This window comes from Theobroma cacao, chromosome 9, assembly GCF_053813885.1.
Source record: "Theobroma cacao isolate CCN51 chromosome 9, ASM5381388v1, whole genome shotgun sequence".
Classification (NCBI taxonomy): Eukaryota; Viridiplantae; Streptophyta; class Magnoliopsida; order Malvales; family Malvaceae; genus Theobroma; species Theobroma cacao.
In genome coordinates this window covers 9027452-9041228 of record NC_142647.1, presented here as the reverse complement: position 1 = coordinate 9041228, position 13777 = coordinate 9027452, and the positions used below count along the sequence as shown (strand labels likewise).

Genomic DNA, 13777 nt, shown 5'->3' with positions numbered 1-13777 from the left:
ATTTTCAATAAGATATCCTTCTTTCCACTTATGTTATTATTGTTTTTACTTTTATTCCATGAACAGAGGAAATATGGATGCATTGCATTTGTCATGAGAATTTGAATGATATCTAATTAAAGATCATGAAAAGCAAAAAAAGACATTTACATTGCTTGCAAATAAGAGTTGATTAGAAAATGAAATGGGATTCGATAATACAACTAAGGTATGGAAAACAAATAGCAAGGAAATAAACCATGCAGAAATTGAGATGCAAATCATTATGGGCAATGAATCGAGTGGATGAGAAAGAAATGCACACTTTGTTCACCCCCTTATTGACCAATGAAATGATCATAATACACCATGAATCAAAATTAAGGAAAATTATTAAGATCCTTGAACAATCATTCTTAAAACTCTAGATTATCATTTTTACTTGGATGATATTTATCTTTTCAAATTGTTTTTAAAGTTGTAAAGTCTCGAATGAGGAGTTGTTTATCTTTTCAAATTATTTTTAAAGTTGTGGAACCTCGAATGAGGAGTTATTTTTAAAATTGTGGAACCTCGGATGAGGAGTTGTTTTTGAAATTGTAAAGTTTCGAATGAGGAGTTGTTTATCTTTTCAAATTGTTTTTAAAGTTGTGATGCCTCAGATGAGGAGTTGTTTTTAAAGTTATAAAGCCTCGAATGAGGAGTTTTTTATCTGTTCAAATTATGTTTAAAGTTGTGGAGTCTTAAATGAGGAGTTGTTTTTAAAGTTGTGGAGCCTCTTACGAGAAGTTGTTTTTAAAGTTGTAAAGCCTTGAATGAGAAGTTGTTTTTCTTTTCAAATTATTTTAAAATTTGTGGAGCCTTGGATGAGGAGTTGTTTTTAAAGTTGTAAAGCCTTGAATGAAGAGTTGTTTATCTTTTCAAATTGTTTTTAAAGTTGTGAAGTCTTAGATGAAGAGTTGGTTATAAATTTGTGAAGCCTCGGATAATGAGTTGCTTTTAAAGTTGTAAAGCTTTGAATGAGGGATTATTTATCTTTTCAAATTATTTTTAAAGTTGTGTAGCCTCGAATAAGGAGTTGTTTTTAAAGTGGTGTGGTCTCGGGCGAGGAGTTGTGTATCTTTCCAAATTATTTTTAAAATTGTAAAGCCTCGGATGAAGAGTTGTTTTTTTTGTAAGTTATAAAGTCTCAAATGAGGAATTATTTAACCAAGTTGAGTACGGTGTCTACATCTTTACACTATTCTTGATTTTCAAAAATGTACAAAAATAGACATTTGCCAACATCATTTTTGAATATATCATTTTCATTTTATTGTCATTCTTAATTATGTCCATTGTTTGTCCACATTTAACAAATCATTTAAGTGGGCTTCAAAAGACCCAGGGTTTGTTTGGACCAGTCAAATTTCCTTGTCTTATAAATGAAGCTAGATTAAATGGCCATTGCCTATTGAGACTTAAAAGTCAAGCTTGATATTGAGCCTGTTAATTAAAATAAGCCCAATCAAATTTAATCAAATTTAATTAAAACAAAAGATTTAAGTGAGATTAACCAGAGTATATTTTGGAAAATGAGGAAGAAAAGAAAAATAGAAAAAAAAGAGAAAAGAAGCCAACTGGGCGCGGAGACAAAGTCGTACCCAGCCTTGTAACGTACAACTGTCAATATGGGCTGGCCCAACCCAAGCCCTTGTGGGTTAAGAAAATATAGGCCGGGCCGGGCCAACCCATTTTTTATATGGGTTATGAAAACCTCAACTCAGCCCACCCCTTGTTAGCCCACGGGTTGGGTTGAATCAGCCTATTTTTTATTTTTTTCAAAAAAAATATTTTTATAATTTTATAATAAAATTATTTTATGATTTAATTTATAAATTAAAATTATTAATTTGATAAGCATAGGTTAAACACATTAAAATATATAAAATAAACAATATTATTGATAATTAAACTATTAATCTTATATAATTAAATATATAAAATTATTAAATTAATTAAATTATTTATTTTTTGGCCCATAGGGTTGGCTCGCTCCAGCCCACCCAACCCACTGATTTGGTCGGCTGGCCCATTTAGGCCCAGCTCAAATATGGGCATAAATTTTTAGGCCCAACCCATCTTATATTTGATAAAAAATGAGCCGACCCAATAGATCAAGCCCTTTTTGACAGGTATACCTATAAGGTGCAAATGCACCTTGCTAGTGTCGTAACCGCATTCTCGACCGCCAGGCACAAATTGTGCCTTACCAAATGTGAATTTTTTTTTTTATAAATATTTAAGTTTGAATTCCCCATTTATAGAAAAAATCCAATATTTTTTATAGTTATTTTTTTAAATATCATCATTAAAATCATTATCATTTAAAATTTTCCTTTTTTATATTAAACTTGATATTATTTTTAATGAGATTATTTCATAATCCATTTATAAAAAGAAACAAAAAGATTTAATTGTCTTTTTTTAATATATATATATATATATATATATATATATATATATATATATATATATGAAAACAAAAGTAAACCCATTAAATGTTTTAATGAGAAAATAATTTGTCCAGAAATCATCTCATTTATCGTTGTAATTTTGAGTATTTGACAAAATATGACTTTCCTTTTAAGTATTTTGTTTACCTTATAATTAAATTTAGTTATTAATGCCAAAAGCCAAAAGCTTGATTCTAGCATTTACAATTTAAAAAAAAATAACAAAAATTTTATTGAGATTGGAGGCAAAAGAGATCATAAAATTTATTAAACTTACAAATTAACCTTATAAATATATTTTTTTCAATCACCAAACCCTACAAAACAAAAAGAAATATTTCTTATTTTTTTTCCAAATTAACATTATCATTCTAATATTTTTATATATGTTTTGATCCAAGATCATAAAGATGAGCATAGTTTGCATTCCAAAAGATAGCAATGGTTCAAAATAATCTAATAAGCTTGCGATCCACAATGAGTAAACTCCACCATTAAATTTATAATTTTTTTATAAAAAGAGAATTCAAACTTAATTTTTACAAAAAATATAAATTAATATACCTATTATGAAATTAAATAATCAAATAAGAAAATATTTATATTTATTTTTTAACATCGTAAATCTTTTACATTTAAATTTTTGACTTATTATAAGTATATGTATCATCTATTTAAATATTTATATTTTTTAAATATTTTTATTTAATTTTTAAACACTTCAATTTTATTTAATTTAGTTTCTATATTCTATATTTTTATAACATAGTACAAATTTTTTTTGAAAAATTATTTTTTCTCCATCCGTCAACACTGTCACGTGTTACTGTTATATTATTATGTTAGTACCACAGGATACCATCATGACATCTTTTAGTGCCATATGATATTATCGTGTCAGTAAATTTATAACGTAAGAGCTAACATAGTCACTTTTAACAGTAAAATTAAATGATGTAAAAAGGGATTAAATTATTTAATTTTTTAAAATTAAAGAATTAAATTGATCAAATTTAGAGTATATGGATTAAATTGACGAAATGCATAGAAAGAGGGATTATTGGAGTATTTTGACCTATTCCTACTGATAAATACATTTTTGTCATCATTCACAGCGGTTGCGCTACTCCGATCTCGGAATTTGAAACGCAGGTCTTGGTTCAGTATATAAGACCTATCCGACCAGATCATCACTACCCCTCCGTTGGTTTCTTTCTCTGGTGCGTTGGAAGGTCGCTCTGTTGAAATGGCAACTACTGCAGCATCAACAGCGTCAAGGGGATGGCTGAGCAACCTCTCGTCAATGTCATCTCGGATTTATTTCTTCCTTATCATTCTTCAGATCCCTCTTTTTAGGTAAATCTCCTTTTATTTCTTTTATCCTTTTCAATTTCAACGATCTCTAGATTCATAAGCTCATATCCTAAGTTGTTTCTCAATCTGGGTATTTCTAGCTTTACTTATTCCCATGTTTTAGCATCTGGGTTTCGGCTATTTGGACGTTTAGGTTGATTTGGATATACTCTTTTAGCTATATTGGTTTATGTTTTTAGTTGCACTCTTTTGCTTTTAAGTTGCTTGTTTTCATTTTTAGCAACTGCTGATAGAATTTATTTCATATAGATGCTTGGCCTATTTGGTTGTTCTTTGTTGAGATCTGTTTTTCAATTTGGATTAGATAAAAGAAACTGTGAATGAGAAAGAAAGCACTGAGGAGAAGCTATGGAAAGTCAGAACTAACGCTGCTATCGAATGGATAATGTAATAGTGTTGTTTTTATGATTACTAGTTGTGAAGTTGACTTTCGGAGATTTTAGCCAAAGCTAACTAATCAATCATCTCGAGGGATTTTTAGCATATTAAAAATTTGGCCGACTGATGAGGACTCTTACGGTTGTTCAAAAGGTTCTCCAAGGTGCAAACTATTGTGGAACGAAGCACAATGGTGCTCTGCATTTGAATCCAGTGTTATATCACCGTGCAGGTGAATCCCACGGAGAGGTCTTCCCTTATGAATGGTATGAAAAGTCTTTTTCAAAATTAACAAGATTGGCCCACTTTTTAAAAGATGTGGATTTAGTTGATGGACGGCTTGTGAATGTGAACGATGATTCAATCATCATTGAAGATCACATTGAACATAAAATGCGTACTTTCAAGTCACTTGCGAGGATCTTTATTGGGTCTCCATCAGTTCAGCTAGTGCTAAAGAAACATGTTTCTACATTTGGTAAACCTAGTGAAAGAGAGCCCATGATTGTGAATTCGTTAACCAAAGTGAGCAACGTTTTGAATGTTACTGCTCAACAGAGGAAGTTGGTGCGTCTAAAAATATGTCCACAGATTACACAACACCGGATATGGACAGGTGCCATTGAGAAAATTTTGAATGAATTGAAATCAGAGATAGATTTGTTGAATTGCCAATTCCCGAGTAAAGGAACCAAGATGGGTGGGCAGATAGTTTCTAGCTGCCTTAAGTTCTTGGCTGAATCAGCTGTTTCTTATGACCCTGATTCTGCTTCATGGATGCGGCTTTCACCTGCAAAAGTTGTTGACCCTCCTTCGCGCAAATGGGACGATGTTCTTGAGATGTTCACAGATCTCATTAACTGTTTGAAGAGTGAAAAGGGTTGGCTTTATCATGCAACGAAGATTGAGATTATGAAAGAAGGTCTGTCTCAGATCAAAGATGTGTTAGTTGATAATAGCATTGGGTATAAGGATGCCAGGCACCAAGAAAGCCTGGTACAAAAGAAGCTCTCTAAGACATTGGGACACTCATCACAGTGTTTGTTTACACTTTTATTGTATTACCTTTATGGACAGGTTAGAGATATTGAAGTGGATTTGAATGGAGCGATTTATGGGAATGGTTCTGAGAATAGGTTTACCTTGTGCATGGGAAGAATTCTGACTTCAAATGAGGAGAAGATGTTTTGGAGTGGGGTTAAGCAATTGGACAGGGCTCTGGGGTTATTCAAGTTTGTATGGGAAACAGCAGGTATGAAAGGGATTTTGGAGTTGCAAGGCCACTTATGGTGTGTGGGGTCTGAGGAGAGGTCGGTCACCTATCGAGGAAATGCTTTCCTTCTACATGGGATAAGTCTTGGACCAAAGAGTATCTTATAAAAAACTCTATGATATTTTAAGGTTATGTTGTAGGATACTAATTACTTCACATTATTGAAATCCAGGTGCTTGTTTTATTGATTTATTTGATATACCATTAATTTCAAAAATGGTAAGCCTGTGAAGCCATATTGCCCATCATTGTTTATTTTAAATGTTTAATTGTAAAATATAGAGAAAAATTTTATGCTTGAACTAAGGATTTGGAAACTTTCAGAACTCCTTTCTCACTCTTGTCTCTAAGCAATCTGGACTGTTTGTCTAGTATAACTAATAGAGTCTATCAAGCATCCACACTGTCAATATGCAAGAAATAACTCTTGTTTTAAGTTTGCTTAAATGGATGGACTATAGCAGGCAGCGTAGGTGGCAGAAGTGCAGGGTGCTGCATTTATGCATTTATATAGTGATTAAGGAATATGAGGAAAGATTTAAAAGCTGATGTACAATTAAAAAGATTTGAAATCTCACTAAGTTGCAACTTACTATATGTTAGGATCCTGGTCTAGTTCTTTTCGTGTTTGCTACCTGATCTATTATTCAATGCAATACAATTTGTTTGCATTGCATCATTGGATTAGGGTTTTCTTTTTCTTGATTGAACCATGAAATTTTCATCTAAGTTTGTTATACTCTTGCAAAACCTGGTCTTCCTGTTTTTGGATAATTGATAATTCTATTAGTGATGTTGATGTGAATTGAACTTATAAGTTTAAGCATTAGGTTTGAACAACCATGCAGACTAGTAATTTAACGGACTATTGTTTGTTTGATTTAAAATGAATTGCTTCGGAGTCAGTCATAAAGACTGTCAATATAAGTTAATGTGTTAAAATCTATGTAGCACCTAATCTGCTGATCCTTAGATTGTTCCAAGTATTTTACATCTTTTAGACTTTTAAGAGGAGTAGAACTGCAACAAACTCTGTATTGGAACTGTACTTTCTTATAGAGAAACATCATACTCCAGTTTGGGAGATATGAGATTGATGTCAAAATATAACTAAACCTAATTTAATTATACAAATGACTAAATTTGAGCTTCTTTTAGTGTTTTGACCTAATGAAGTTTTGAACATAATGGAAGTCAAATTACCCTGCAGTTTTTAAAGGGAAAAGAAACATGCTGCAGCTCATGAAAACGTTCCTGTGTTGTCGTTCTCCAAAGTGAAAATGTTTGCAATAGAAAGTAGTAGATCATTTGGTTTTGAACAGCTCAATGCTGAATGATATTTGTCAACTTCTCTGGCAATGGATTCCGCTCAGAAGTATACCTTGTAACTAGCATCACTAGAGGAAGTTGCTTGCTTTGGTTCAGTTGCCTTTGCTGGACAATAGTCTTTTGTTCATTCATATTGTTGGAAATAGTAATGGTAATAAATGAAGACATCCCTATTTCTTTATCCACAGTCTTGTTGACTGAGAAATATATAGATGAGTAAAATATACTGGATTTGATTCCAGAATGGGGCTTCTTTTTATTAGCTTTTCTCTTTTGGCAGGATTCCATGCAGATCTGGAATGTGTTCAACACCAATTCATGTCACATCTTCCCAGTTGATTGCAAGTGACGTCTTTCCTGTAGCTGTGGTGAAGGCACTCCTCTTTCCAGGAGCCATTACGAATGGCCTCGTCAAGAACATGACTGTTCCAAGCTGGGATAACCTGTTAAACATCTATAACGTAACTAGTATAAAGGAAGCCTCTGCTGTACCTGACCTCCAGCGCTTAGAGGTCCTTATCTTTCTAATTTTTAGTTTTGAATGCATTTTCAGTTCTAGTGTGAAGAAATCTACTGTTCTACTATTGGTAGGGTCTGTAGGGAACCATATACCTAGTCTTACTGGTCCTTTCATAAATTATTAGCAAAAGCAACACCCCAGTCCATCCCTTTTCAGAGGCAAAAAATTAACACTCACACACACCACCAGCCATCGGAATGCAATTCCATGTCATCGTTACTGGCTGGGTTAATGAAAACCTATCATGTTCAGCAAGTATGTAACTCTTCTGCTATGTCCTTCCTAGTACAATTGACTCCGCATATGTGACAGTGCACAAATTTTTTAGCAAAAGAGAAAATAAAATGGACATCCAATAATGGCCTGCAGGATGGTTCCAGTATACTCTTCAGTACCTTGCAACTTCTGCACTAGTTTAGCTTCAAACAGTCATCCAAATTTGTGTCCTTCCATAAGCCCAATCTTGTCAAAAATGATATTGTCTTGTAATCTCATCTCTTTTATCCGGTTCCCGTACAGGTTCTTGCAGGAAGCTACTTCTGTGTGGCAGGAGCACTTGTGGGTCTTCTAAAGCCTGGAAGGATGAGCATGTTTGGGACACTACTGGTAATCTGGGGTCTTGTCAAGGAAGGGATCTTGGGAAAACCAGCAAATTCTGATCCTACAAAAGCTGTGTATGTATATCCCACAATGTTGATTGCACTGATTTGTGCCTTGACATCTATCAAGTATGACGTGAAGAAAGTTATGAGAACTGCCCCTGCACGACCCATTGCAAAGCCTCTTAAGAGCTCTTCCAAATCTAAGCTGAAATAATTTGAAACTTTGTTTTCTTGTGTGAAAACCGATATCTCAATTTTTTTTATACTAAACTCTTGTAACAAATGAGCTGAAAATGTAAACCTTTTTTGCTGCTTCAAATTTATTGTGTATCGTCCAATGCCTTCTGGAGCTGCATGCCACCATTGGAACTTTGATGGATAGGAATGGAATCTTATGTTTGCATTGACACTAGTCAAGGTTTAAGGATGTTGTGCATAATTGTACATTTGTGGCAGGCTGGCTGTGATAAGGGCTAAAATCTGTAGTTTGAAGACGGTGAAATATTACTCTGCTAGCAGGATCCTTTAAAGAAGCCGTGGCATCAACTTGGATAGTCTACAAGAGCTCGTTCTATTTTGGTGCTTAGCCTTATTGTTTTAGCCTCTTTTGCTTTGTTCTGTTCATCTTGTTTCGGTCTTTGATTTGTATTCCTCCCTTGGCTTCTATAACAGGTTTCTTGCTGTTATTTTTCTCTGTATTAATGAAATGGCAAACGTAAATAATGCCTCTTTAGCTGCCTTAAAAAAACTTTCATCAGTGAGTTTTGCCTACGTGTCAACCAACTGGATCATAGTGAGAGAAGTAGAACAGGAGGTTACAAGAAAAGACCTATAAACCATGTGAAGTTGTCATTCTACTGGAGCGTTTTGAGCTTGATGCTAGCTTTGCTTGGTTCATCGGTTTATTGTACTTGTAAGTTGTAACCATCAAATCGTATCAAAACTTGCACTTGATGTTCTCCTTTTTCGTATAATTTTTTGAAATTTAAGTGAAATGAATGAGCTGTTATTGTCCAACAGATATGTTTCCAAAAAAAAAAAAAAAAGTCCCAAACACTTAAAAGGAAAAAAAAAAGAAGAAAACAAAACACTTGATTTCGAGGCACCAACTAAAGCAATTCCACTATGACTTTGCATAAGAAAAACGCCCCTAAAGCTTTTGCAAAACTGTGCGGGGTGCCAACTGTTAATGGTTTGTAAAGGATTAAAAAGGCATAAGCTTTAACAAGTTTCAACATGCTTGATTTATAAAGTTAGACTTAAAGGGAAAAACTTTAAAAAGTTCAAGTCATTTTTTCGTGCCTTGAATTGGATAAAAAGTTTTTTTTGTCTTTGCTTTCAATATTGACCATCACAGTGTCGATTTCAACTCATCGACTAGCTACTTAATTCACTGAATTCTACTGATTTCAAGGCCCTTGGGGATATCTTAAAATCATGATTAAAGATGTTCATGCTCTTCTTTCATCTACCAAATGTCCATCAATTGTCTTTTCTTTGTTGCATTAATTTTTCCCACTGCCTATTCAACACCCCTTTTGCATGCTTGCTTGAAAATTGAAACCCATGTGGAGTTGTAAAATTTACACTTTAACTTTTAGTCTAATTTCTAAGTACTTTTCAGTTATTGCCATATATAAATTGCTTTAATCATTTAAAGGTTTTTGATGTATACATGAAGAGATGTGTTATAACTCATATAGTATAAAACGATATCCCTCGCCTTTCAAAATTAATAAGTAAAAAAAAAAAAAAAAAGATATCCCTTTATATTAACTTTAACTATGAGGTTAAAGTACAAGTTCTTAAGTGATGCATGGGAGAATTAATTGTTAAAATCAAAGAATTACAAGACATTCGTGAAGTGCTAAAGAATAAGTTTTGATTTCAAAGGAAGATTAATTTAATTCTACGAATTTAACTTATAAAAACTTTTGATGTTTGAGTTAAAATCAAGGGTTGGTTTCATGTAAAAAAAAGAAAAAAAAAATTCAATATTTAAGTCATCTAGAAAAGCAAAAATCAACTACTTATATTCAAATAGAGTTAAGAGATTCATAAGTAGCCATGTTACTTGATACTATACTTAGTTTTCATTTATTTATGGTCCCATTTTGGCGTTTTAGTAGACCAGTCATGGATCCTAAATGGGGGCGAAAGCTTCTCACATGATCAAGTTAAGAGACAGATCAGAAAGAATATAGTTGAATAAACAATGATGGAAAATGCACTGAAAATGGGGCAAAAACATGGATAAGCAGGAAGTGAAAGAGCAAAAAATGTGACATTAGGTGACATGATTGTATGCAATGAACGAAGTACTTCACTTTACTAACACCATCAAAAGCAGAATGAAGTGAAGTAACATAAAGCTAAGCTTAAAGTGAAACAAAGAATATCTTGCTAAAAGCTAAGTAATGGATTGTAGTAGCAGAAACTAATGAATGTGTGGTTACTTTTTGACCAATATATACATTTTTTGTTGTTAAATTAACATTTCCCTATATAATTTTATACCCCAACCCCAAGAGGTCAATGAGGGAACCCATGAAAGGTTCCCTTTAAAAGCTTTGGAATCCTATGCGAATTATTCATCAACAAAAATCTTCTTACATTTAAGTTGGATTAGTCAAAGTTAACCCCATCCGTTAATCAAAGAAACAAGACATATAGATATATAATTATATGATAATTAATTTGATGGAAAAATTACACTACTTTGATTACAACTTTTCCATTGTTCCTTATAATGAGTACATTGGATGTTGCAAAGTACAACATGCAAGAGTTATCTCTTCCTTTTCTAATTAAGATAATATTAATGATTAGCAGTTCTTAATTAATGTTTAAACTGATTAGTAGGGCATTTTAGAGCTCCATGAAACCAAATTACTCTCTGTTAAATGTAAGTGCAAAACAATGTGAGGTTAGATATTTGGGTTCCTGTCCTCTCTCTTACATAAAAATGAGAAAATAAACAAATAGGGGAACCTAAAAGTTCTTCCATTTGAAACAATTCCATCACTAACAAGATTGTAGAAAAGGAAATCTTCTTTCTGTATAATGGACATTAACCCGAATCTACATTCTCTTATTTATATGGAATAGCACAACCATGGATGGCAGAAGGAAAATATAGATATAGCTATTAATTAATTAGCTTGTACACTTTATGTGTATGGCCCAAGTTACACTGACTTGCATTGCTTGAATGTCTTATTATTATTATTATAAAGTGACTGTTTCAACTTGAGAATCCCATCCAATTGATCATAAGGTAAAGTATTCCACTGGGAAACCATAAAGAACAAAGATTAACTAGAATTAATGAAGCAAATTACCTAGGCTTGATATAACTTTTTAAACAAGAAACAATTTCCCACTTGTTTAAATAAATTTCAGGGTGCTCATACTGTGTTAAGCTTGATGCATTATTGAGGATTCGAGAAGCATATAATATATAGATTTGAAGGTTCGGAAGACAAGCATATATGTAATATAGATGTTGCATTTCAAATGTTTTGAAGCTGTACATGCATCTGACTCTCAATCTTATTACAATAATGTCTCATCTTTCAAAGGTATGATGCTCATGATTTGGACATGATCTCTTGCTAATTAAAAGGTTAAATATTCAAAAGGCCTACTTATTTGAATCAGATATGCTACTAGTACTGCATTACTTCTCCTGCATTGGTTTAAACAAAAGATCTTATTGTGGTCCAAGAATATAACCCTTTTACTTTGCTTTGCAGAAATGAGAAATTGCTGATTTTAAGTTACAACTCAAACATTCCTTGGACCATTTTCAAACAGAAAAAGCAGTCTTCAACAATAGATATAACAGAGAGAAAGAGAAAGAAAGAGAGAGGGGCACAAAGACACTGATATAAGATTGATACCATACAAGTACATGCCTATACTTTGATATAAGAAAGCTGACAAATTGCTAGATAATTTAGCTCAACTTCAACCGAAGTCTTCAAACATGATTCATCTAAAGATCCTGGCAGAGGAAAAGAGATAAGTAATATCTAAAAGAAGAAGAAAAAAACAAACAAAAGAAAAAGAGAGAGAGAGAGAGAGATAGATAGGAGCAAAAAGAGTGAACAACTGAGATTGTCTTGTCTCACTCTCTCCTGAAACTGCAGTCCCTGAAATGAGAGTCATGGAAAAGTAGTTAATATTGAGAAGATAAAGTTGTGAATTGTGAGGAGAGACCAAGTTGTCAAAAAAGATTAAGTCCCATACCCAAAAATGAAAAATCTATTAGTATGAAGATTTGTTGCCGGAGTCCCTTGGTGCATTGCATCTGAAACATTCCATCCTGCTGGCAAAGTTGTGCTCATTGCATCCCGACCTGTCCAATTCCACCCAAAATGAATGAGAAATTAGTCAACTGACATATTTTGGCATATCAGGAACTGTTCATCAGTTTCCACGTCCAAGTTTTGTTATGGTTAAGCATGCAGGGTAAAAACGAATATAATCTTTTTCTTTTTAAAAAAAAATAGTTCACGACTTTGAAACCTCTCCTTTTTAATGAAAAAATTAATAAATTTGCCTATCAACAGGTCATGTCTATCAATAGGTCACCATATAATTAAGTATTTTATAATATTATGAACATATTTTAAGTGTTCCTCTAAGGAGGCAAAGATAAAAATTGTGTTCACCCAATGAAATCAACCTGGTGCAAATCCAGTCCCCAGATTTCCAGCTGGAGCGACTAGAGCTGCCGCTGCCAAAGCCATAACCCCTCATTCTTGGCATGTCACCCTCAAATCCTCCCGACGATTCATCTTTGGCTGCACCACACTTGAAGCAGCTTGATCGGCTAGCAAAGTTGTGAGCTCCGCAGTTCCCCACAGTGCAGTACCAGTCACCAGGCCTAACATCAGGGCCAGTGAACCCGAATGACGAGCCACCCCTGCTACCGAAGCTTCCATAGTCACCTCTCTCACCGGGTCTTGGTTCTCCACAGCGCTGGCATGAGTCCCTTCTTTGGAAGTTCAGGTATTGGCATGACCTGCAATTCCAGTCTCCTGGCCTGCTCATTTTCTCTCCTCTAGAGTTACACAAAAAAGAGGCAGATGTACAATCACTCCATCTTATAGTAACAAAGAAGAAGCTACATCATAATAGTAACAAAGACTGAGCTGGGAAGGAGAATATTTTTGTCTGGTTTTCAAGTACGTTAACTAAACAAGGGAAGCACACAGATAAGTAAGTATGAAATTATCTTCCTTAAAAAAATGGAAGGCACTAAATTATAAAACACTAATTTGAGATGCGTCAGTTTCATAATGAAGCCAGGAATATATGGTAGTAACATCAAAACCAAAAAGTGCTGAGAGTGGCAGGTCTAGAAAGTAAAAATGAGGCCAGGGAATGGAGTTGAACATCCGTAGCGTCTAGCTCACCTTGAGAAAGCAGCTATACAGATTGGAAGGTAGAAGAGTCAGTTGCACTGAAGATACAAAGAGATCCTGTAAGGAACTTGTGGTTTTTCAGTATGGGGTTTGGCTATTTATATAACCTGACTAGACCTTGAGAATCGGGCTGATTGAAGTAGTAGCTAGCCAGTGGAGGGCTTAGGTTTTCTTTTTCATATTCCTCACTTTAACTCCTTGAACAATGGAATCACAAGAAACTAAAATTGGAAAAAGAGATAAAGGATATTTGAAATTTGATTTTAAAGGGGAAAAAAAGATTTAAAAAGCTCCAACTACAGCCCCTTTTTTGGGCTTCTGGTTGCATGTAGAGGTGGCAACTGCATGAGCACATGCAAACAATTTCGTATTAGTAACTTCCACATATGCCCTTC

General features: G+C 33.7%; 2 protein-coding genes across 2 annotated transcripts; one reads left to right on the top strand and one right to left on the bottom strand.

The window, feature by feature from the left end:
* Window positions 1-3518: 3518 nt before the first annotated feature.
* LOC18588989 (tail fiber) lies at window positions 3519-8374 on the top strand. The gene is made up of 3 exons (XM_007013775.3): window positions 3519-3830; window positions 7109-7340; window positions 7868-8374. The coding sequence occupies exons 1-3, from the start codon at window positions 3721-3723 to the stop codon at window positions 8162-8164; spliced, it is 639 nt and encodes a 212-aa protein (XP_007013837.3). The 5' UTR covers window positions 3519-3720; the 3' UTR covers window positions 8165-8374.
* A 3440-nt stretch (window positions 8375-11814) lies between these two features.
* On the bottom strand, window positions 11815-13532 carry LOC18588987 (RNA-binding protein involved in heterochromatin assembly dri1). The gene is made up of 4 exons (XM_007013771.3): window positions 13374-13532; window positions 12641-13018; window positions 12202-12310; window positions 11815-12104 (listed from the first exon to the last, which is right to left on the bottom strand). Exons 2-3 carry the CDS (start codon window positions 13006-13008, stop codon window positions 12220-12222), a joined length of 459 nt encoding a protein of 152 aa, XP_007013833.1. The 5' UTR covers window positions 13009-13018; window positions 13374-13532; the 3' UTR covers window positions 11815-12104; window positions 12202-12219.
* Window positions 13533-13777: the final 245 nt, after the last annotated feature.